Source organism: Ricinus communis, chromosome 7 (assembly GCF_019578655.1).
Source record: "Ricinus communis isolate WT05 ecotype wild-type chromosome 7, ASM1957865v1, whole genome shotgun sequence".
Taxonomy (NCBI): Eukaryota; Viridiplantae; Streptophyta; class Magnoliopsida; order Malpighiales; family Euphorbiaceae; genus Ricinus; species Ricinus communis.
Window position 1 is genome coordinate 17,449,965 of NC_063262.1, and position 22,988 is coordinate 17,472,952.

At 37.8% G+C, this 22,988-nt stretch overlaps 1 protein-coding gene and 1 pseudogene across 1 annotated transcript; one reads left to right on the top strand and one right to left on the bottom strand.

The window, feature by feature from the left end:
- Positions 1 to 332: 332 nt before the first annotated feature.
- LOC112533859 lies at positions 333 to 432 on the bottom strand (annotated as a pseudogene).
- A 713-nt stretch (positions 433 to 1,145) lies between these two features.
- Positions 1,146 to 22,024, top strand: LOC125370637. The gene is made up of 13 exons (XM_048376930.1): positions 1,146 to 1,320; positions 1,486 to 1,493; positions 1,768 to 2,034; positions 2,121 to 2,177; positions 2,238 to 2,552; positions 2,622 to 2,690; positions 16,674 to 16,752; positions 16,901 to 17,003; positions 20,397 to 20,448; positions 20,508 to 20,966; positions 21,083 to 21,220; positions 21,282 to 21,428; positions 21,959 to 22,024. Exons 1-13 carry the CDS (start codon positions 1,146 to 1,148, stop codon positions 22,022 to 22,024), a joined length of 1,935 nt encoding a protein of 644 aa, XP_048232887.1.
- The last annotated feature ends 964 nt before the right edge of the window (positions 22,025 to 22,988 follow it).

Here is a 22,988-nt window from a genome sequence, read left to right on the forward strand (position 1 = left end):
ACGAGTTTTCTAGACCTTCCTTGGAGGGGACGCGCACTACACCTATTGCAGCAAATAATTTTGAAATTAAGCCAAATGTGCAGCAGAGTGTACAGTTTGGGGGCTTTCCTAATAAAGATCCTAATGCCCACATCGTGAACTTCTTGGAGATTTGTGATACCTTTAAGATTAATGGAACTATCGATGATGCCATTCGACTTAGGCTGTTTCTATTTTCCTTGAGGGATAAAGGAAAGAGATGGTTACAGTCCCCACTAGCTAACACCATCACCACCTGGAATTCTTTGGCTGAAAAGTTTCTTTATTAGTACTTTCCTCCTGCTAAGGCTGCAAAAATGTATAATGATATTTCTTCTTTTATGCAGTTTGATGATGAGAGCATGTATGATGCATGGGAGAGGTAAAAGGACTTGTTGAGCCACATCACAGTTTGCCATTATGGATGCAGGTACAGACTTTTTACAGTGGCTTGAACTCAGCCACAAGGCAGATGGTGGATGCAGCTGCAAGTAGGGCCATCTATAGTAAGACGCTAGAGCAGGCCCAAAACTTAATTGAGGAGATGGCCATGAACACATATTAGTGGCAGTCTTCTAGAAGTAGGCCAGGATGGCAGGGAGTGGTGAACCAGGTAGATTCTACATCAGCCTTAGCAGCTCAGGTGGAGCTTCTGGCCAAGAAGATCAACTAGCTCCAGATGCCAGTCCAAGCAGCACTACTTGGCTGCAAGTTTTATAGTGGCCCGCACTATAGTGAAACTATAATGCGGGAGGTATGTTTGCTTCTTTTTCATCTTCTTCTGCTAACCATGAACAAGTTGATTATATGGAAAATGCGCACAGGCAGCAGAATAACCCGTATAGCAACATATGCAATCTAGGATGGAGAAACCATCCTAACTTCGGGTAGTTAAATAACAATACTCAGGGTCCACCAGGATTTCAGAAGTTGCACTAGCAGTAGCCCCAACAGCAGACTGTTCTCCCTCAACTCCCTCAGAACCAGGAGAAGAAGCCCAATTTAGAGGAGTTGATAATGAAGTTTGTGTCCAATTCAAAGAACAAGTTTTAGCTGACGGACGCAACTCTTAGAAATCAGCAGACCTCCATACAGAATTTGGAGAATAGATAGGCTAGATTTCTTAGATGTTGGCTGAGAGACAGTCAGGGACGCTCTCCAGTACCATAAAGTCAAAACCGAGGGAGCATGTCAAGGCTATCACCTTGAGATCAAGTAAGCAGTTAGCTAGTCCTTTATCTATGGCTTATGATGATGTTATTATGCAGGATAAGCCAGCCAGGAAGGAGCCAGAGCTTGAGTGTGCGTGAACCGAGGACAAGAAGAAGAGTCCTGTGAGGGAATACCAGCCCCCAATTCCATATCCTGCCAGGTTGAAGTAGGAGAAGATTGATCAGCAGTTTGGTAAGTTCTTGTTTGTTTAAGCAGCTGAGGATTAACCTACCTTTTGTTGAGGCTATATCGCAGATGCCCAGGTATGTGAAGTTCTTGAAGGAGATTCTAAGGAATAAGAGGAAGCTAGAGGACTTAGGACATATGACATTAAATGAGCAATGCTAAGCCATTCTTCAAAATAAGTTTCCAGTGAATAGGCATAATCCAGGGAGTTTCACTGTACCCTGTATTATTGGTGATTTGCCTATTAATGATGCTCTAGCTAATTTAGGAGCTAGCATCAATCTAACACCTATCAGTTTGTTTGAGAAATTAGGTTTGAGTGAGCTTAAACCTACTAGGATGAGCCTATAGTTGGCAGATAGGACTGTGAAATATCCTAGGGGAATAGTTGAGGATGTACTTGTTAAGGTAGACAAGTTTATATTTCATGTTGACTTTGTTGTTATGGATATGGAGGGTGAGACTAGCGTGCCTTTAATTCTAGGTAGACCTTTTCTTGCAACATCTAGGACTGTTATAGATGTGTGTGATGGGAAGTTACAGCTTAGAGTAGGTGATGAGACTATTACCTTTGACTTTAGCACTTTTATAAGACATTCACTTGACCATAATGATACTGTATATTCTATGGATGTTTTGGATTATATTGTGGAGTCTTAATTGTAGGAGATGTTACTTGATGATCCTTTGTAGTAGCATTACAGGCTGATGATGAGAAGGAGTTATCCAACGAGGATGTGTTGGAGCTTGCTTATTTGCTGGCTAGTGAGCCCAGCAGGTCTGCTGACCATTTTGTTGGTATTGACATGTAAGGGGTGCAGAAACTGAGACCTTCACTTGAGGAGCCACCAGCCTTGGAGTTGAAAGAGTTGCCTAAGCACTTGACTTATGCCTATTTGGATGAGGCAAAGAAGCTGCTGGTGATCATTGCAGCTGATTTGACTCATGAGGAGAGAAAGATGACTTTCGCTTCCCTAAGGAAGTATCCCAAGGTCTTTTCATACAAAATTGCAGACATTCCTCGAATCAACCCCATCTATTGTTTGCATAAGATCCTGATGGAGGATAATTGCAAGCTAGTGGTACAGCCACAGCGACGGTTGAACCCAAATATGAAAGAAGTAGTCAAGAAGGAGGTAATTAAACTTCTGGATGCAGGTTTGATTTGCCCTATTTCTGATAGCTCTTGGGTTAGTCCTGTGTAGGTTATGCCCAAAAAGAGAGATATGACGGTGGTAAAAAATGAAAAGGATGAGATGATACCGACTAGGACGGTAACATGTTTCCAAGTTTGCTGATGTGCATAAAATACACACATCTAAATGGAGTTTTTAATATTGATTTTATGGACATTTGGATGTGAATTGGTCCTAACACTCACATTTGTTTGTGTGCATTAGGTCCAAAATAAGTCAAAAGATGATAAAGGGAAGAATTTGAGCATAATTGGATGCCGAAGTTGCCGAAACAAGCTAAGTACGAGCATGAGGAAGCTGAACATGGCCGTGTTGGGTGTCATCAAACATCAAAGAAAAATAAGTTCATAGGGAGCACGACCACAGAGAGTAACACGGCCAGGAACATGACCGTGTTGGCGGCGACATGGTGAATTAGTTAAAAGGAAGAAGAGAGGAAAAAAGAAAGAAGAGCGGGGGGAGTGTCACACCCCCATTACATGCTAACCAATAGACATTAGCCAGGAAGCATACAAGCGTCGTAGAATATATACTACATCTAGATAGGTCAATATGCAGGTTGTTAAGAATCAAGACACAAGGTTATTAACATATAAACATATGATTATACTTAAACATCATTTAACAAGTATTCAAAACATCTTCTTATGCCTTATAAGGCATACTTCCATATATATCACATAGCGCATACAAAATGCATCGGAGGAGACTCCACAAAACCGGCCCAACTTGAGGCTAAAAGCTAGACTTGAGATACAACCAACGGATGCACTACTATTTACAAACCTGAAAGAAAAATTTTGGAGAGGGTGAGCCTCCATTTCGGTAAATAAATAATCAACATAATCTATATCACATACACTTCATACAATTTCCAACCAATCACATAACTTACTATGATTCATAGTTTAGGTATAAATTCATACCATTCTACTCAATTCATTACAACCATCATAGAAGAAATAAAATTCAACAATTATGATTAGTTCTCACGGCTTGTGGATCCCCTTTAATGTACTGCTCCGCCTTATCCTCACCCATCGCACACGTAAGCTCGCCTCATCCTCACATTATACACTTTTATAGCCTCTCTAGGCTTTAGCCTCCCAAGGCTTTATATATATATATATATATATATATATATATATATATATATTATTTTTTTTTTCACAGGGGAATCCACCAGTAACATGCACATATGCACTTAACATCACAATTCAATCATTTTACTTATATCATATTCAAGCAATAAAAATTGTTCCACTCAACACCAATCATTTCCATCTCATTCATTCAAACATAAATAATATTAAGCAAACGCAACCATTCGCGGAACATTTGATTAAATATATGAACATAGCAAATATTAACTATTTACTTACTCAAAATACACTTATTCCTTCAGCATATAAGAACCTCCTTTCTCCACAACTTCCTTTCCAGGCCTTTGAGTACCTGTCAACACATTCATCAATTCACATTTCATGCATATTCCAAATATTCATGTAAATGCTAGTTCTAATGCATTACAAGATCATCCCCTCTCTAATTCATAGGTCTAACTCTTCCTCTAAGACTCTCAATTATTGTTTTAATATCATTAAAACATTTTCTATCTAGTTAAATACCAATTTAATTCAAATTAACATCAAATAAATTGCATAAAACTAATCTTCAACATCTCTGTTTTCTAGACAGAATTTAGTACCAAGGTATATTTAATTCTGGGAAAAATTGGCTTAATAAAAAAATCTCGTATTAAATAGACATATCCGTTTATGCGTCTAGTTTTATCTCCAAGAAGAATGACTCAATTCCGACTTCTATAGATTTAATTATCTTCAAATTACTGAGCAAGGGTCATACAGCTAGTTGTACCCGAGCAGAAATCTGTTTGCTCAATTTAAGCAACCAAAACGGCAAAAATAGCAAAATCACAAAACTACAAAATTATAGAGGACTCTTCAAAATTTCCATAGACACCAATTAAGCTTAATTTGGACTTATATAACCCATGTTATGCCTAAAATACAGAACATCAAGGTTGCTGGAATTTTGACAGTTTTCTATCTTGACATACTTAAACTTAAATCAAGCTTAATCTCTATGCAATCATTCGATACTCTACTAATTCATGATAATCAGACCTTTAATTAATCAATGAGAGCATCAATTGAAGTTTTTCCAATTTGTAATCAAGAATCCTAATGACAAATTGATAACACTCAAGTAACAACTCACCAATTTTAGCTTTTGGGTTGCTAATATGCTTAAATCCTTTAGCTTTAGCTTGGCTCCTTCAATAGTTGGTAAAATCCTATCTTAATCTTAAGTTTTTCTAGGTATTCCACTCCTCTCTCTTATTTCAAATTTTGTGTTTTTGGCCATGTACGAATTTTAGAGAAATGAAGAGGTAAAATGAGCTTGCTCATGGTTCCAATTTTCAAGATTCATCTCTCAATGCCACCACCTACTTAAACTAGTTTTATCATCCTAAATTAATTCTTACTAACCATATATAGGTACTAACTTTTAATTGTATCTTTTAAGTCCAATCTATTTACCCAACCTTCAACTATTGGTTCAATTAAGTCTTAAGGGTTAATACACATAACCCAAGTACTTAATCAACTTATCTAAATTAATAATCTAATATCATGCTTCTTATTCTCTACTTATAATTAATATATATCTGTTCTCATAAAATAAAAATATTATTGATATACCATCATATGGCCAATGATTAAATGTAAATGCACATAACATGGATGATGAGAAAATGCAGGTGTTACAGGGAGAACGTCCCATACCCTCATATTTCTCTCTCTAAGGGTTTTCTGAGCTGGAACCAAGGGAAAATGAGACTTGGATCAAGGTTTCAAGCGGATTCCCTTCAAAGATTGAAGATTGGGCAAGGTTCGTTGATTGGTTTTTAAATCGAGCAAGAGGAACAAGAATCGATTCAATTGGAGCAAAAGGATTTGGGGCTGTTTACTCTCATCCAAGGGTGTAATCGGGTTTTCTCTACCTTTACTCATTGTTGTAATTGAGTTCTTGTGTATTTTGATAATGAACATGATTAGCTAGATTGATTAAATCCATTGGGATTTCTTTACTATGTTGGCTTAGTATTATATTGTTGGATTGTTTGGATTAGTTTTGTATTCTTCTTGCTTTCAGTATTAATAAGATAATGCATCATTCATGAGACGTTGTGAATTGTGTGTTTAGATTGCTTTGTGTGATTGAGAAGTCCATTTGGCAATTGGAATTTTGAATAGCAAGAACTCGTTAATAATCTCTTAGAGATAAGGATAATTAACTAGCTGGATTAGGAATTAACAAAGCTTAATAGAGGCGGATTAAAGCTTAATGCTAATTTAAGAATCAATCGTTAGGAAGAGATTCCAACTTTAGGTTATTAGGTTTAGGAATTCGGTTGTCTCGAGAAAGAAACTGAATTCGGTTAAGAATTCGTCCATGGGTAGCATAATTAGACTCACCAATCCTTTATCTTTTGTTTGATTGCCAACTAGTTTAGGTTCCCTTTGGGTTTGCTTTACTTATCTTGGTTATTTTAGTTATCAATTACTCATGCATCTCCCTTAGAATTTAGCTTGTAGCTATTAGTTAGTTTAGAAATTATTCATCACTCATTTTAGGTTAGTATAACAAAGAACAAAGGAGTAACTCTGGGCTTTCACTTTCCCGAGGAATACGACCTTGATACTCGCCATTAGTGCTAGACTGCATCGATAGGTACACTGCCTTAGATTGTAGCTAACACAAGTAGCACACATCAAGTTTTTGGCGCCGTTGTCGGGGAATATTTGAAAACTAGACTGAAATTTGCTATTTGTTAATTTAGCCATTTTTTTATTATTTTATTTTATTGTTTTTATTATTATTTATTTTCTTTTATTTATACATATTTATTTAGTTAATTTTATGATTCGGGTAGCGGATGATAAGGAGGTTCAATGCTAAACTCTTTGTATGACATGTTCGAAAATGGGATTAGGAACCAAGAGAGTGCTAAAAATTGGGATACCCGTGCATCTTTATAAGCTCGAGTAGAATCGTTTTGCAGGGCTACCAATCAACTCTCCACTCCTATCCTTTCATCTCAAGTTTTTTGTGAATTTTGTTGTGGTTTATATTTGAGTAATGATTATCCATTATATAGTGATGTTGCTCATTGTTCTTATAACTCTGAACAGGTGAATTATACGGGAAGTTGGCCAAATGACTCGTATGGAAGCACCTACAATCAAGAGTTAAGCATTCATTCACCCTTTGGATGGAGCTTAGATGGCCAAGAACCACCAGAATTTCAGCAGCCTAATTTTGCATCATCAACTAAAGGTGAAGAGTTAGTGTCAAAGGAGCTGATGATGAGGTTTATTACAAGTCTTGAGGATAGATTGCAACAAATAGAGAGGATACTTGAAGATCAACAAGCCTCAATTAAGAATATAGAGCATCAAGTAGGCTTGATCTTCAAGTTACTAGCTGAAGAGCAATTGGGAACTGATGCAACCAAGGATGCATCTAAGTCAACTAGCATGGATCCACTAGCCTATGGAGGACCAATGACACGAGCAAGGAGTAAAAAGTTCAAGCAAGCCTTAAATTCTTACTTGGAGCATGTTTTGAAGATGGCTAATGATGGTGCTTTTAATGAAGATAACAACGCCTTGAAGATAGTGACATTAATTGCTATTAATGAAGCTTAAACTTCTGGTCATGGAACAAGGTCAAGGTTAAAGATCAGAGATCAAAGTCAACAGGTTTTCCTAGGGTTTCTAGAAGCATTGGGCTGCACATTAGGGTTTCTAGAAGCATTGGAGGTCTCACCTAACCCTAGGGCAGCCACCACTTATACTTAGAGAAGGAGGCAGCCGCACATTAGAAGTCTTTTAGGGTTTGATTCTTTATTGCTTATCTCTTAGTCCTTTTTAGGGTTAGAATCATTTCAAGACTCTATAAATAGAGCTATGTATTTCGGCTAAAGCACATAAGTTCAATATACATTTCTGAATGAAGTTTTATTTGAGTTGTTAACTCTTATTCCTTAAGGTGTTCCTTATTGAATTTCTTGAGATTAAATTAACTTGTTTGACTTAGTTTCACATCTACATGTTTGATCAATCAATTAACTTTTTATTAGTTTCTTGAGTTGTTTGAACATTCTTCATCTATTTATAACTAAAGGGCTTAGTAGTTCTATTGCTAAGTTTGTTAGTTCCATAATCAATTGCAAACTTTCAAGTTAGATTTTGGGGCGACAAATTCAAACTTATTGGTAAGGGTGCTTCCTCTTAAATAGGGAGAGCGTTTATCAGTTTGATTTTCTCACCATTACTTATCTTGGTGTTTGAACGTATCCGGTTCGAGTTCGTATCATTTGGTATCAGAGCCAAACTTGTAAGTTGGTTCATTTTTTTCAATTAAAGAGTCTGTCTTCTATTTCATCTCAATTTCTGTTCGCATCATTATAAATAAAAAAAAAGTATACTATTTTCATTGCTGCCTGCATACCAAGGCAGATTTCAAAAAAAAAAAGGAAGGAACGGAAAACTAACCCTAACCATTTGTGTTGGGTAGTTCTTGAAGAATTGACTCTTGATTGATTCATTCCGCAATTCCTTTTAATTAATTAGAGCTGTTCTTCATTCTTATAATTCTGATTTGGGTAATTTTGTTTGTTTTCTCTTAAAAAGCTTTTCTTTTGGGTTAATTGAGTCTTGTTCGATTAGTTGTAAGCTTGTTTTGTTCACACGCTTATAATTCGTTTTATTGATTCACGAGTGTTCTATTGAACTTCAGAATTAATAAACGTTAAGAGGTTGTGAAAAACTTGTTCTTGTGATTACTAGAACAATTTGATTTAATTTCTATAAGGAATTCAATTCTTTATGAGTGAAACACGTGAGGGAGTGATCTTTTCTTATTTTGCCTTTAACTATAAGAAGCCTCCAGAGTATAACACTTGATCACGTCCTTTTTTTTTGTTTTCTTTCCTAGTCTTTTGGTTTAACCATGTCATCTGAACCATCATTGACTTTGGAAAATTTAGCTTATACATTGAGAGATGTAGTAGAACATATGACAAAACAATTTCAAAAACAAGATGACAAATTAACTAGGTTATTGAATGATATGCCTAAAACGTCTAAAGGGGATGGTTCTGATAATGACCAAGAAAGTGAGTCTAAAGGGTCTAGACATAATCTCCAACCCAAAATTGACACTAATTTGGGTAGCATTAAGATGAAAATACCATCTTTTCATGGTAAGAGTGACCCTGAAGTTTATTTAGAGTGGGAAAAGAAGGTTGAAAGGGTTTTTGAATGTCATAACTATAGTGAGTCTAAAAAGGTTAAACTTGCTGTTGTTGAATTTTGTGATTATGCTGCCATTTGGTGGGATCAATTGGTGAGTGGTCGTAGGCATCATGGGGAACACGAAGTTGGTTCATGGGATGAGGTTAAACACATTATGCGTAAAAGGTTTGTGCCATCGCACTACCAAAGGGATTTGTACAACAAGTTACAAAATTTAGTACAAGGTAGTAAGAGTGTTAAGGAGTATTGGCAATCTATGGAGATAGCTATGATTAGAGCCAATATAGATGAGGATAGGGAAGCCACAATGGCAAGATTACTGCATGGTTTGAATCGTGATATTGCTAACATAATTAAATTGCAGCATTATGTAGAGATGGAGGACATGTTGCACATGGCTATAAAGGTGGAAAAGCAATTAAAAACCAAGAGCAGAAGTGCTGCCCCTAGCTCAAAATGGAGTAACGCATGGAAAGGGAGCAACCAACCCCCTAATAAGGGTCGTGAGGCATCAAAGGACATCAAGCCAGCCCCTAAATTTGATGTTAACACTAAACCAACGACGCAAAGTGACCTTAAATCAAAGAAAGTGCAATGCTTCAAGTGTTTGGGGTATGGACATATATCTTCCCAATGTCCAAACAAGCGAACCATGGCAATTCGAGGTGGTGAAGTGGTCTTTGAGAGTGATGAAGAATCCGAACCAGGTGAGGAGGATTACCTAGACATGCCTGAGTTGGAAGAATGTGATGATGTGCAATTGGGTGAGGTTAGTAATGTACTTATAACTTTTAGAGCTCTTAATTTACAACCTATTGATGATGATGCTTAAAGAGAAAATATATTCCATACTACATGTAAAGTACAAAACCATAATGCTAGTTATAGTTTAATCATTGATGGGGGTAGTTGTACTAATGTAGCCAGTGCTATAATGGTTAATAAACTTAGACTTCCAACTATTAAGCATCCTAAGCCATACACCTTGCAATGGCTTAATGATCAAAGTGGGATTAGAGTTACTAAGCAAGTACGGATTGCATTTAGTGTAAAGAAGTATAATGATGAGGTATTATATGATGTTGTTCCCATGTAAGCATGTCATATGTTGCTAGGTAGACCATGGTTATATGATAGATCTGTAATTCATAATGGTCGAACCAATGCATATTCTCTTGTAATGGATGGAAAACCGTATGTTTTGGCACCATTAAGTCCTAAAGAAGTTTGTGAATTATAAAAAGTTGTAAAGGACCGAATGGAAGCATATGGGAAAGAAAAAAAAAAGTGTGAGAGTGCACATGAAAAAGAAAAGGTGCACAAGCAAAAGGGGAGTTGTGTGGAAAATAATGAGGGGCGAGAGCAACAAGTGGTAAAAGGAGAGTTTAGTGAGGGTTTGCATAAGAATGTGAGCAAAAGAACGAGTAAGGCGCAAGAAAAAGGGGAGGCAAGCGAGAAAAAAGTGAGTTTCTTAGTTAGAGAGCGAGACATGAGAAAGGCTTTGAGTGAAAATAGGCAAGTACTTGTACTTATGTACAAGGAGACTTTATTTAACACTAATAATCTTAACTCTTCTCTTCCTAGTGTGTTTGTAAGTGTTTTGCAGGAATATGACGATGTGTTTCCCGAGGAGTTACCTAGTGAGTTGCCACCACTAAGGGGGATAGAGCACTAAATTGACTTTGTGCCGGGGTCATCCATTCCAAATAGACCAGCCTATAGAGTCAATACCGAGGAGACCAAAGAGCTGCAATGCCAAGTTAAGGAACTACTAAGTAAAGGTTATGTTAGGGAAAGTCTTAGCCCATGTGCTGTTCCTATTTTGTTAGTCCCTAAGAAAGATGGGTCTTGGCATATGTGTATTGATTGTCGTGCAATTAACAAGATTACTATTAAATATCGTCATCCTATTCCTAGGTTAGATGATATGTTAGATGAATTGCATGGAAGTGTTATCTTTACTAAAATTGACTTGAGAAGTGGCTATCACCAAATTAGAATGAATATAGGTGATGAGTGGAAAACAACATTCAAGACTAAATTTGGTTTGTATGAGTGGTTGGTCATGCCTTTTGGCTTAACTAACACACCAAGTACTTTTATGTGACTAATGAACCATGTTTTACGTGCGTATATTGGTAAATTTATGGTAGTATACTTTGATGATATTCTGATTTATAGTAAGAGCTTTAGTGAGCATGTTGAACATGTTCGGATGGTGTTGATGGTTTTACGCGAGAATTCTTTATATGCTAACCTTGCTAAGTGTGATTTTTGCACAAACAAACTTGTGTTTCTTGGTTTTGTTGTTAGTGAAAATGGAATTCATGTCGATAAAGATAAGGTAAAAGCAATTAAGGAGTGGCCAACACCAAAGAATGTTAGTGATGTGAGGAGCTTTCATGGGCTTGCAAGCTTCTATAGGAGGTTTGTCAAGGACTTCAGTACCCTTGCCACACCACTTAATGAGCTTGTAAAGAAGAACGTGAAGTTTCATTGGGGAGAACAATAAGAAAACGCATTTAATATGCTAAAGGACAAACTTACTTCATCTCCCATTCTTTCACTTCCGGATTTTTCCAAAACTTTTGAAATTGATTGTGATGCTTCTGGTGTAGGTATTGGAGCTGTTTTAATGCAAGATGGGAAGCCAATAGCCTATTTTAGTGAAAATTTGAATGGAGCTAGCTTGAAGTATCCAACTTATAATAAGGAATTGTATGCTCTTGTGCATGCACTCAATGTTTGGTAGCATTATTTGCTACCTAAGGAGTTTGTGATTCACACGGATCATGAAGCATTAAAGCACTTGAAGGGACAGAACAAGTTGAATAAGTGCCATGCTAAATGGAGTGAATTCATTGAAGCATTTCCCTATGTCATTAAGTACAAGCAAGGTAAAGAAAATGCAGTTGCTGATGCACTATCTAGAAGGTATGCTTTACTTGCTTCTCTAAAAATAAAATTGCTTGGTTTTGAGTATATTAAAGACTTGTATGTTGATGACCATGATTTTGGTTCTATTTTTTATGCTTGTGAACATGGTGCTATTGATAAATTTTATAGACATGATGGATTTTTGTTCAAAGAAAAACGTCTATGCATTCCTATGTATTCTATGCGTGAATTGCTTGTGAGAGAATCACATGAAGGTGGTTTGATGGGACACTTTGGTGTTCAAAAGACTTTAGATGTTTTGCATGATCATTTCTATTGGCCTAAAATGAAATATGATGTGAATAGATTATGTGCTAACTGTATTATATGCAAGCAAGCTAAGTCTAAATCACAACCTAATGGGTTATACATGCCTTTGCCCATACCTAATTCTCCTTGGATTGACATATCTATGGATTTTGTGCTTGGATTACCTAAGTCTAAGCATGGGCATGATAGTATTTTTGTTGTGGTGGATAGGTTTTCAAAGATGTCACACTTTATTGCATGTAGGAAAACCGATGATGCACAACATGTTGCTGAATTGTTCTTTAGAGAAATTGTACGTTTACATGGTATGCCTAGAACTATTGTCAGTGATAGGGACACCAAGTTTTTGAGCTATGTTTGGAAGACCTTATGGGGTAAATTGGGAACTAAATTACTTTTTTCTACTACATGTCATCCCCAAACCGATGGTCAAACTGAGGTAGTAAATAGAACTTTGTCACAATTACTTAGGACCATGGTTAAACGAAACTTGAGAACATGGGAAGATTGTTTGCCGCATGTTGAATTTGCATATAATTGTAGTATGCATTCCTCTACTCAATTTTGCCCATTTGAGATTGTTTATGGCTTTATTCCTTTGAGTCCTTTAGATTTGATTGCTTTACCTTTGAGTGAACAAGTGAATTTAGATGGTGCAAAGAAGGCTGAATTTGTGTTGAAGTTGCATGAGCAAGTGCGTGCAAATTTGGAAAGACGTAATGAACAAATCACCAAACAACGCAATAAGGGCCGCAAAAGGATGATATTTGAAGTTGGTGATTGGGTTTGGGTGCACTTTAGGAAGGATAGGTTTCCCAATCAAAGAAAATCAAAGTTGATGCCACGTGGTGATGGTCCATTTGAAGTAATAGAGCGCATCAACGATAATGCATACAAAGTTGACTTACCTGGTGAGTATAATGTTAGTGCTACTTTTAATGTTGCTGATTTGTCTCCTTTTGATTTTGATAAAGGCGTTGATTCGAGGTCGAATCCGGGGGGGGGGGGGAATGATGCAACCAAGGATGCATCTAAGTCAACTAGCATGGATCCACTAGCCTATGGAGGACCAATGACACGAGCAAGGAGTAAAAAGTTCAAGCAAGCCTTAAATTCTTACTTGGAGCATGTTTTGAAGATGGCTAATGATGGTGCTTTTAATGAAGATAACAACACCTTGAAGATAGTGACATTAATTGCTATTAATGAAGCTTAAACTTCTGGTCATGGAACAAGGTCAAGGTCAAAGATCAGGGATCAAAGTCAACAGGTTTTCCTAGGGTTTCTAGAAGCATTGGGCCGCACATTAGGGTTTCTAGAAGCATTGGGCCGCACATTAGGGTTTCTAGAAGCATTGGAGGTCTCACTTTAACCCTATGGCGTACCACCACTTATGCTTAGAGAAGGAGGCATTAGAAGTCTTTTAGGGTTTGATTCTTTATTGCTTATCTCTTAGTCCTTTTTAGGATTAGAATCATTTCAAGACTCTATAAATAGAGCTATGTATTTCGGCTAAAGCACATAAGATCAATATACATTTCTGAATGAAGTTTTATTTGAGTTTTTAACTCTTATTCCTTAAGGTGTTCCTTATTGAATTTCTTGAGATTAAATTAACTTGTTTGATTTAGTTTCACATCTACATGTTTGATCAATCAATTAACTTTTTATTAGTTTCTTGAGTTGTTTGAACATTCTTCATCTATTTATAACTAAAGGGCTTAGTAGTTCTATTGCTAAGTTTGTTAGTTCCATAATCAATTGCAAACTTTCAAGTTAGATTTTGGGGCGACAAATTCGAATTTATTAGTAAGGGTGCTTCCTCTTAAATAGGGAGAACGTTTATCAGTTCGATTTTCTCACCATTACTTATCTTGGTGTTTGAACGTATTCGGTTTGAGTTCGTATTAGGAACTCCATCAAACGCTACTGAATCTGAGGAACATTTGAGCACCGTCACTTTGCATTCAGGTGAGAATTTTTTTGGTTTATCTATTATGTTTGACGATGATGCTTATGTGCAGGACGACTTTTTGAACATGGAGATAGAACCAGAAAAGGAAGAGGCAAACATGATCCCTCTGAAAGACTACCAGCGAGGCGTCGGTCGATGATCTTCGAGTTGCAGTTAGAGGAATTTTTGGTGGATTTTCCACAAGTCCCTTCGATGATGGAAGATGAGCACGAGTTATCCAATGAAGAAGTCTTGGAGGAGCTCGAGTTTCTTCTAGCAAGTGAACCAAGCCAAGGACTAGAGAAAACCATCGACGTTCCTAAAGAAATTGCCCAACTGTCGATCCTTCCAATTGGTGAAACTTTAGCTTTCAAATTGGAAGAGCCCCTAGAGCATCATGACTACGTGCAATTATAGGAGGAGCGAGTTTTGCCCATCATACTGGCAGCTTGCTTGATAGTCGGGAAGAGGAAATTGACGATTATCCCTCTAAGCGGATACTTGAAAATATTTGCTTGGAAGAAGGATGGATGGCCCTCAATCCCCACCGTTTGCTTTTCACCATGAGTCCAGCTAAGAAGACTCATCACATAAAAAAGAAGCGCTTTTGGGAGGCACCCCAAATTCTATTTTTCAATTTTAATAATTTACCCTTTATTGTGAACTTAGTTTGATTAGATTTTACAGTTTGTTTTTGGTAAGTTTTATTTATGTTGAGTGTATGAGTTGAGGACTTATTGGTTGTGCAGGTGAGAAAGAGTGAGAAATTGCTGAGAATCGCAACTTTTGCATTTTCTAGAGATCAACACGGGCGTGTTCAAGACCGTGTTCATTAACACGGCCCGTGTTCTAATTGAAGAAAATCAAATTAAGATGAACACATTCATAGTAGGCCACACGGGCATTTATGCCCGACCGTGTCCCCAACACGTCCCCGTGTTCCATAAACACGGGCGTGTTCTCAGAAGTTGGTAAGTCAACACGTTTTAATTCGCTTAACACGGCCCAATATCCAGATTGGGTTCATGAACACGGCCCCTGTTGGTAAACACGGGCGTGTTCCGTACAATGCCTATATATACCACTTCATTTCAAAATGGCCAAAAATTTTGCTCTCTTTTTAGTTCTAGCAATTCTCTCCTCTCTTACTCTCTCACTTTTTATTTCTCATCTCGAAGGCTTTGGATATTGCGTTTGTCAAGTAAGTACCCTCCAACTTCATTTTCCGTTATTTTATTTTGATATTAGTTCGAATTTATGTTTTCTTTGTGCTTCAATTTTTTTTAGTTTATTTCCTTATTTTATTATTTGGTGCATGCATTTACATTCATGTTTGTGCTTAATTTTCTTTTATTTTCTTTAATTTAGTTTATATACTTAACTTGCTCATATTTTCCATTTTTCTTTTCTGCCATTATTCATGATTGTGATTAATTCTTTATTTTTTTCTTTATTATTATTGTTGGCCGCTAAACAATAGGCTTTGTCATATATAGTCGACTCTATTGTATCTGTTTTATATTAGCATGTTGGTTTGCCTTGTGATGGCGAAGTTAAACTCCATGTGGATAAATTGAAAATTTAACTGGTTAGAATTGGTTGGTAGTATTGTGGATTGAATTTTCTTTGCAGGACATTGAGCGGTTTAATTTTATTAAGTTAAATCGTTTGGTTTGTCCATTTTATGCTGTTATGCTGCCAGAATTTCATTGATCCTTAGTACTAAAAATTTCTTTTTCAGGTACCACCAGACGAGGATCAGGAGTTTAGAAGAGGAGGCGGACCGATGGTTCCTCTTCCTCTCGATCGTCAGGCACTGCGCCGACTAGTTCAGGTCAAATTAAACCACCGCAGCGCCATCGATTCCTACTTTTCCAAGGCCAGCCCACATTTGAGCAGAGATATCAATCAATGAGGCACAAAGATTTGGGAAAGGGGCATAGGATAGACTGGCCGACCGGAGGCCATCGGACTTACTGCAGTGATCTGTGCGATATCTTGAGACGCCCCCATTTCAGCGTTTCTTTGAGATAGTTGAACCAACATATAGGGAGTTGACTGTGGAGTTTGCCAACACTTTCTTTCTGCAGAGCCAGTTGCGGGACTTCCAACAACCGAATGCGATCAGTTTCAGACTAGCAAAGTAGACTTTCACGATGAGTGTGTAGCAGTTTGGGGTACACTTGGGCTTGTGGTCTGATAAGGATGCAGCTGAGGAGGTTTATAGTCGCTGTATACACACGCCTGGTGTGTCATATCCGCAGATGTGGGCCGAGATTTCTGATGACACTGAGGGATACAGTGCCAGCTAGTCCAAGGCATCTAACTTGCCTGAGGGACTATGGTACTTGCATGCATTGCTGGCTAGGACCATCATTGGCAGGGGAGATAGCGGTGGTGTAGTTACCCAGCCAGACCTATTTATACTTTACAGCATGCACTAGCACCAGTCCGTCGACATGAGATACTTATTGGCCAGACAGATTAGTGCCTTCAGCAACAACTCAAAGAAGGTATTTTCTATTTTGGGACTTACATTACTCGACTGGCTAGGAGCTTATGAGTTTTGGAGGAGGCGATACCACATCTGATAGAGCTAGGGCTGATGGAGAGGTTGGGACTTCCCCAATTGGTTAGTATGGGGATGGTGACTCGTAGGTAGGGTCCGCTAGGACCAGAGTATAGATTGAGGAATGCTCTCTTAGTAGCACTCAGAGAGGAGCGACCTGCCCCACGAGCCCATAGTACACAAGAGGTCCCTCCTTCTTCTGATATTTCAGAGTCTTCCTCCAGACCATCTACTTTAGCTCCTTCTGGTTCTTCATCAACTGTTTTAGGAGTCTCTCCAATTGAGTTTAAGTCTTTGCGACTTCGGTCTGAGAGGTTGGCGAGGAGCGATAGCATTTCATTCGATAAGAGGCTTTTTAGTAGGACCTTTTACAGCGTCAGGCTGAGTTTTAGAGCCAGATGATGGCTCAGTTTGAGAGGCAGAGGGCTATGCTTCAGGCCCTGATTGAGCAGGGAGGTAGGTTAGAGGCCTCTATGGCCAATGACATGTTTAATGATATTTTTGCTACAGACTTTGCACCTGCCTGTCCATAGAGCCGGGTTCCAGGCGAGCCATTTTGACATCCCTCTAGCCGGATGATCCAAATTTGGCCCTCCCTCTCCGACTGAGCACCCTTCAACACAATGACTGACGAGCCTCCTGTGGCCTCCTGGCGATCTACCGGCTCGCATGTGACACTACTTCCGATCCTTAGAGAGCAGCCACTCCTCCACCACAGACCAACCAACGGCCTGATATACCTGTTGATGCACCTCTTTTCACTCAGGAGCTATAGTTAGGGCAGTATTAGTTCTTTTTCCTTTTTCATTTCTTATATTTTGTACACTGAGGACAGTGTGTCCTTCAATTGTGGGGTGGTGATATTTATATACTTGTTTTCGTGTTTTTATTGTTTTGTATGTGAAATTCAGATCCTTTTCTAGTGTATATATCACATTTTATTTATCCCATCTCAGTTATTTGTTTATTCTTTGTGCAATTTTTTGTAAAATTTTGAAAATTTTTCACTTTGTTTCAATGCTCTTACTGTTGACTTGCTTTTAAAATCCTGTTTATATCCATGTGATCGGGTAAAATCGATAGTGTTGAGTTTTGCGGAAGAATGTAAGATAATTAGTTTGAGTTTTGCACTAAGTTGCTTTGGTTTATTTAATTCCATTTTGATGATTTTTGTTTGGAACCTACTCAAAAGCACACTTGTGAGAAATTGAGCTTAAATTGTAAGCATACACTTTATATGCTTGTATTTATTTCTTGTTGAGAGTGCCAATTACTGTCTTTACTTTTAGAACTTGCTCAGTAATGCTTATGAGGGCCACAAGGAGAGTTTAACATTTTGGTATGATAGAGGCACTTAGGTTTTTCAATCTAGCCAAATAGCCTTCACTCGTTTATTGATTCTGTAGATAACCCCTTATTTCACCATTTTTTTTATCATATTCCATTACCACTTAGTTTTATTCTGCTTTGGGTTATGATTTTGCATATGAGTTGTTTTTATTGGAAATTTTTGTCTTGGGAATAGTGTGGAATCTTATAGTAGCTTTCTTCAAGTCAAAAGAAATTCACTCTATTATGTGAATGTTTTTCCCTTATGAAAAAAAAGAAAAAAAAAGAAAAAAAGAAAAAAAAGAAAGTAAGTGAGCTAAACATTTTGACTTGATTCCTATTCCCCACCTTGGACTACTGTCCATTGTTTATCCCTTGTGATCATTGTGGCTTGTGTGCAGGTCATGTATTTCATTGTAGAACACCATAGGTTAACTCTTACCAAATTTACCTACCCCTACCTAATCCTCATTACAACCCTTATAAAGACCTCTTGACATGGTTGTTGACTCTCCATAAGTGGTAGGAGTAGAATTTAAGAGCAAGCATATAGTAAGTAAGGCAGTATTTGATGCATTGAGCGATTTAACACTATCCTTTAAACACTTTGAGTGACTTAGAGTGAATCTGGTGAGGATTTGGTTCTGAATAGTTTTGTTGAGACAGTATTTTGCGATTTATTGGCATCTTGGTTGTGATACTTGAATTGATTGCTTCGTTTCTTTTTATTTGACTTATGCTTGTTAAGGATATGTGCAGGAGCTCTCTAGCTTGTCTGTCAGTTTAAGTATTGTTCCTTAGTGGTTTATTTTCCTTATTTTACTTTTGATTGCTTGAGGACAAGCAATGAGCTAAGTTTGGGATTATTTGATGTGCATAAAATACACACATCTAAATGGGGTTTTTAATTGATTTTATGGACATTTGGATGTGAATTAGTCCCAACACTCACCCTATGCGTCTGTTTGTGTGCATTAGGTCCAAAAGAAGTCAAAGAATGATAAAGGGAAGAATTTGAGCATAATTGGACACCGAAGCTGCCGAAACAAGCTAAGTACGAGCATGAGGAAGCTGAACAGGGCCGTGTTGGTTTCAACACTGGCCGTGTTGGGTGTCATCAAACATCAAAGAAAAATAATTTCATAGGGAGCACGACCACAGAGAGTAACACGGCCAGGAACATGGCCGTGTTGGCGGCGACAGGGGGAATTAGTTAAAAGGAAGAAGAGCGGGGGGAGAACGTTCCAAACCCTAATATTTCTCTCTCTAAGGGTTTTCTTAACTGGAAACAAGGGAAAAGGAGACTTGGATTAAGGTTTCAAGCGGATTCCCTTCAGAGATTGAAGATTGGGCGAGGTTCGTTGATTGGTTTTCAAATCGAGCAAGAGGAACAAGAATCGATTCAATTGGAGCAAAAGGATTTGGGGCTGTTTACTCTCATCCAAGGGTGTAATCGGGTTTTCTCTACCTTTACTCATTGTTGTAATTGAGTTCTTGTGTATTTTGATAATGAACATGATTAGCTAGATTGATTAAATCCATTGGGATTTCTTTACTATGTTGGCTTAGTATTATATTGTTGGATTATTTGGATTAGTTTTGTATTCTTCTTGCTTTCAGTATTAATAAGATAATGCATCATTCATGAGACGTTGTGAATTGTGTGTTTAGATTGCTTTGTGTGATTGAGAAGTCCATTTGGCAATTGGAATTTTGAATAGCAAGAACTCGTTAATAATCGCTTAGAGATAAGGATAATTAACTAGCCAGATTAGGAATTAACAAAGCTTAATAGAGGCGGATTAAAGCTTAATGCTAATTTAAGAATCAATCGTTAGGAAGAGATTCCAACTTTAGGTTATTAGGTTTAAAAATTCGGTTGTCTCGAGAGAGAAACTGAATTCGGTTAAGAATTCATCCATGGGTAGCATAATTAGACTCACCAATCCTTTATCTTTTGTTTGATTGCGAACTAGTTTAGGTTCCCTTTGGGTTTGCTTTCTTGTCTTGGTTATTTTAGTTATCAAGTACTCTTGCATCTCCCTTAGAATTTAGCTTGTAGCTATTAGTTGGTTTAGAAATTATTCATCACTCATTTTAGGTTAATATAACAAAGAACAAAGGAGTAACTCTGGGCTTTCACTTTCCCGAAGAATACGACCTTGATACTCGCCATTAGTGCTAGACTGCATCGACAGGTACACTGCCTTAGATTGTAGCTAACACAAGTAGCACACATCATTTGCATTGATTATAGGAGGCTCAATGATGCAGCTTGGAAATATCATTTTCCCCTTCCTTTTATTGACCAGATGTTAGAGCGCTTATCAGGGTATATGTTTTATTTCTTTCTTGACGGTTTTTTAGGTTATTTTCAGATTTCTATTGCACCTGAGGACTAAGAGAAAACCACTTTCACTTGCCCCTATGGTACGTTCGCTTACATGAGGATGCCATTCAGTTTGTGCAATACACCTGCTACTTTCCAGAGGTGTATGATGGCAGTCTTCCATGATATGATTGAAGAATCCATGGAGGTTTTCATGGATGAATTCTCAGTATTTGGTAACTCTTCCTCCTATTGTTTGCTTAACTTAGAGCGTATGCTTGCATGCTGTGTAGAAGCTAACCTTGTGTTGAATTGGAAAAAGTGTCATTTTATGGTGAGAGAGAGTATTGTGCTAGGGCATAAGATTTCACATGCAGGGATGGAGGTAGATAGAGCTAAGGTAGAGACCATTGCTAAGTTACCACCCCCTAGCTCGGTTAAGGCTGTTAGGAGTTTCCTTGGTCATGCAGGTTTTTATAGAAGGTTCATTAAAGACTTTTCTAAGATTGCTAGACCTTTGACTCAATTGCTTGTAAAAGATGTTCCATTTATATTTTCTGATGACTATTTGCAGGCTTTTGAGTTACTTAAGGAGAAGCTAACTACAACCCCTATTATGGTTTCGCCTAATTAGGGACTGCCTTTTGAGCTAATGTGTGATGCTAGTGATTTTGCAGTTAGAGTTATTTTAGGATAAAGGATTGACAATAAGTTCCAACTAATCTATTATGCTAGCAAGATATTGATAGATGCCCAGGAGCATTATACCATTACAAAGAAAGAGTTGCTTGTGGTGGTATACGCTTTCGACAAGTTCCGCTCATACTTGGTGCTATCCAAGTCCGTAGTCTACACGGATCATTTAGCATTGAGGTACTTGTTTGGAAATCATGATGCTAAGCTAAGAATCATTCGTTGGATTTTGCTTTTACAGAAATTCGACATTGAGATCAAGGATAAGAAGGGTGCGGAGAACTTGGCTGTAGATCACCTTTCGAGATTGGAGAACCCGAGCCTAGATGCACTTGATGAGAGGGCTATTGATGACAGTTTTCCAAATGAGTACTTATGCTCTATTCAGGTATCTTTGAATATCCCTTAATTTTCCTATTTTGCGAATTACTTAGTTGCAAAGGTCCTACCAAATGTTTGACATTTCAGCAAAAGAAGAAATTCTTTGTTGATTTGAAGTACTACATTTGGGAAGATCCATTTTTTATTTCGAGTTTGTACAGACCGGGTGATTCGATGTTGCGTGTTTAGGGAGGAGATCCTCCAAATTTTGAGACATTGCCATGAGGGACCAACGGAAGGTCATCAAGCAGCTAACCACATTACTAGTAAGGTTCTTGATGCTGGATTCTATTGGCCGACCATTTTTCGGGATGCTAAAGCATTCATGCAGGTTTATAATGCATGCGAGAGGTCAGGTAAACAGAGACAGTGGCAGCTCAATGAGTTGGATGAGTGGCGCCAGCAAGCTTATGTCAACTCATTCATCTACAAGGAGTGTACTAAGAAATGGCACGACAAGCGGTTGAGGGGCTCCAAGGAGTTTTAAGCTAGAGACTGAGTTTTGCTATACAATTCATGTCTCTATTTGTTCTCAAGGAAGCTCAAGAGTCGTTGGTCAAGACTGTTCGTGATCCAACAGGTGTTCCCATATGGCACGGTTGAGTTGTATCATCCCTAGAAGGGAAATTTCAAGGTGAACGGCCATCGCTTAAAGCATTATCATGGAGACTTGTTTGAGGTTGAGGACCGGGTCAATATGATCTTGTTCTAGCGAGAATAACCTTCTGCATGAGTCCAGCTACACGACTCGGTAAAAAGAAAAAGAGCTCTCGGGAGGTATTCCCGAGCTTGTCCTTTACATTTTTACATTTCTAAGCATTTTACTATTTTCTTCTTTTGCAATTTTCTACTTAGCTTTTTAAATTTTGGTTGATTTTGAACTTAAGTCTTTTCATTTTTATGTTATTTTGGTTGAAAATTACTTGGTTATGTAGATTATTGAGTTATACAGGTGTTAGTGCACAAAACAAAGTGAAAGCACATTTTTAGATATCAAAACGAGCATGGCACGATTTCTGACACAGCCTGTGCTTAATTTCCCAAGGCGTGTTGGTGGTGAAAATGGAGCTACACGGTTTTTGAGAGTTACACGGTACCCAACACAGCCCGTGCTCAATTACCTAAGGCGTGTTGGTTGTGAAAAAATGGAGCTACACGGTTCCCGAGAGTATCACGGTCTCCAACACGGCACGTGTAGCTCAATACGGCCTGTGTTTGAATCGTGTTGAATTTAAGGCGTTCACAAACATGGTTTGAATAGAGAGCATGGATTGGACACAGCCCGTGTCTGGAACACGGGTGTGTCGGTGGAGAACGGCTATATATACGCGAGCATAACATGGGCGTATCACGACCGTTTCAAAGAAAATCTTTCCAACTATTCCATTTTTTCGGGTATTCTCTATGATTTTTCACTCTTTGTGCATTTTTCTTGCATATTGCCATCAACCAAGTAAGTTTTCTTCTTCATTTTCTAATTTCTTTTCATTTTTAATGTTTTTTAATTTTTAATTTTTTCTTCTTATTTATTTGATATTGTTTTTCTTTAAATTCTCAATTTTTTTAG

What these genes read in the sequence shown, in the direction of transcription:
- LOC125370637 (XM_048376930.1), top strand. Translation starts at nt 1,146, where the DNA reads ATGTTGGCTGAGAGACAGTCAGGGACGCTCTCCAGTACCATAAAGTCA. An exon ending in AAGAAGTAGTCAAGAAGGAG is followed by an intron (nt 2,553 to 2,621) that starts GTAATTAAACTT and finishes AGTCCTGTGTAG; the next exon opens with GTTATGCCCAAAAAGAGAGA. An exon ending in CACTTTCACTTGCCCCTATG is followed by an intron (nt 20,449 to 20,507) that starts GTACGTTCGCTT and finishes GCTACTTTCCAG; the next exon opens with AGGTGTATGATGGCAGTCTT.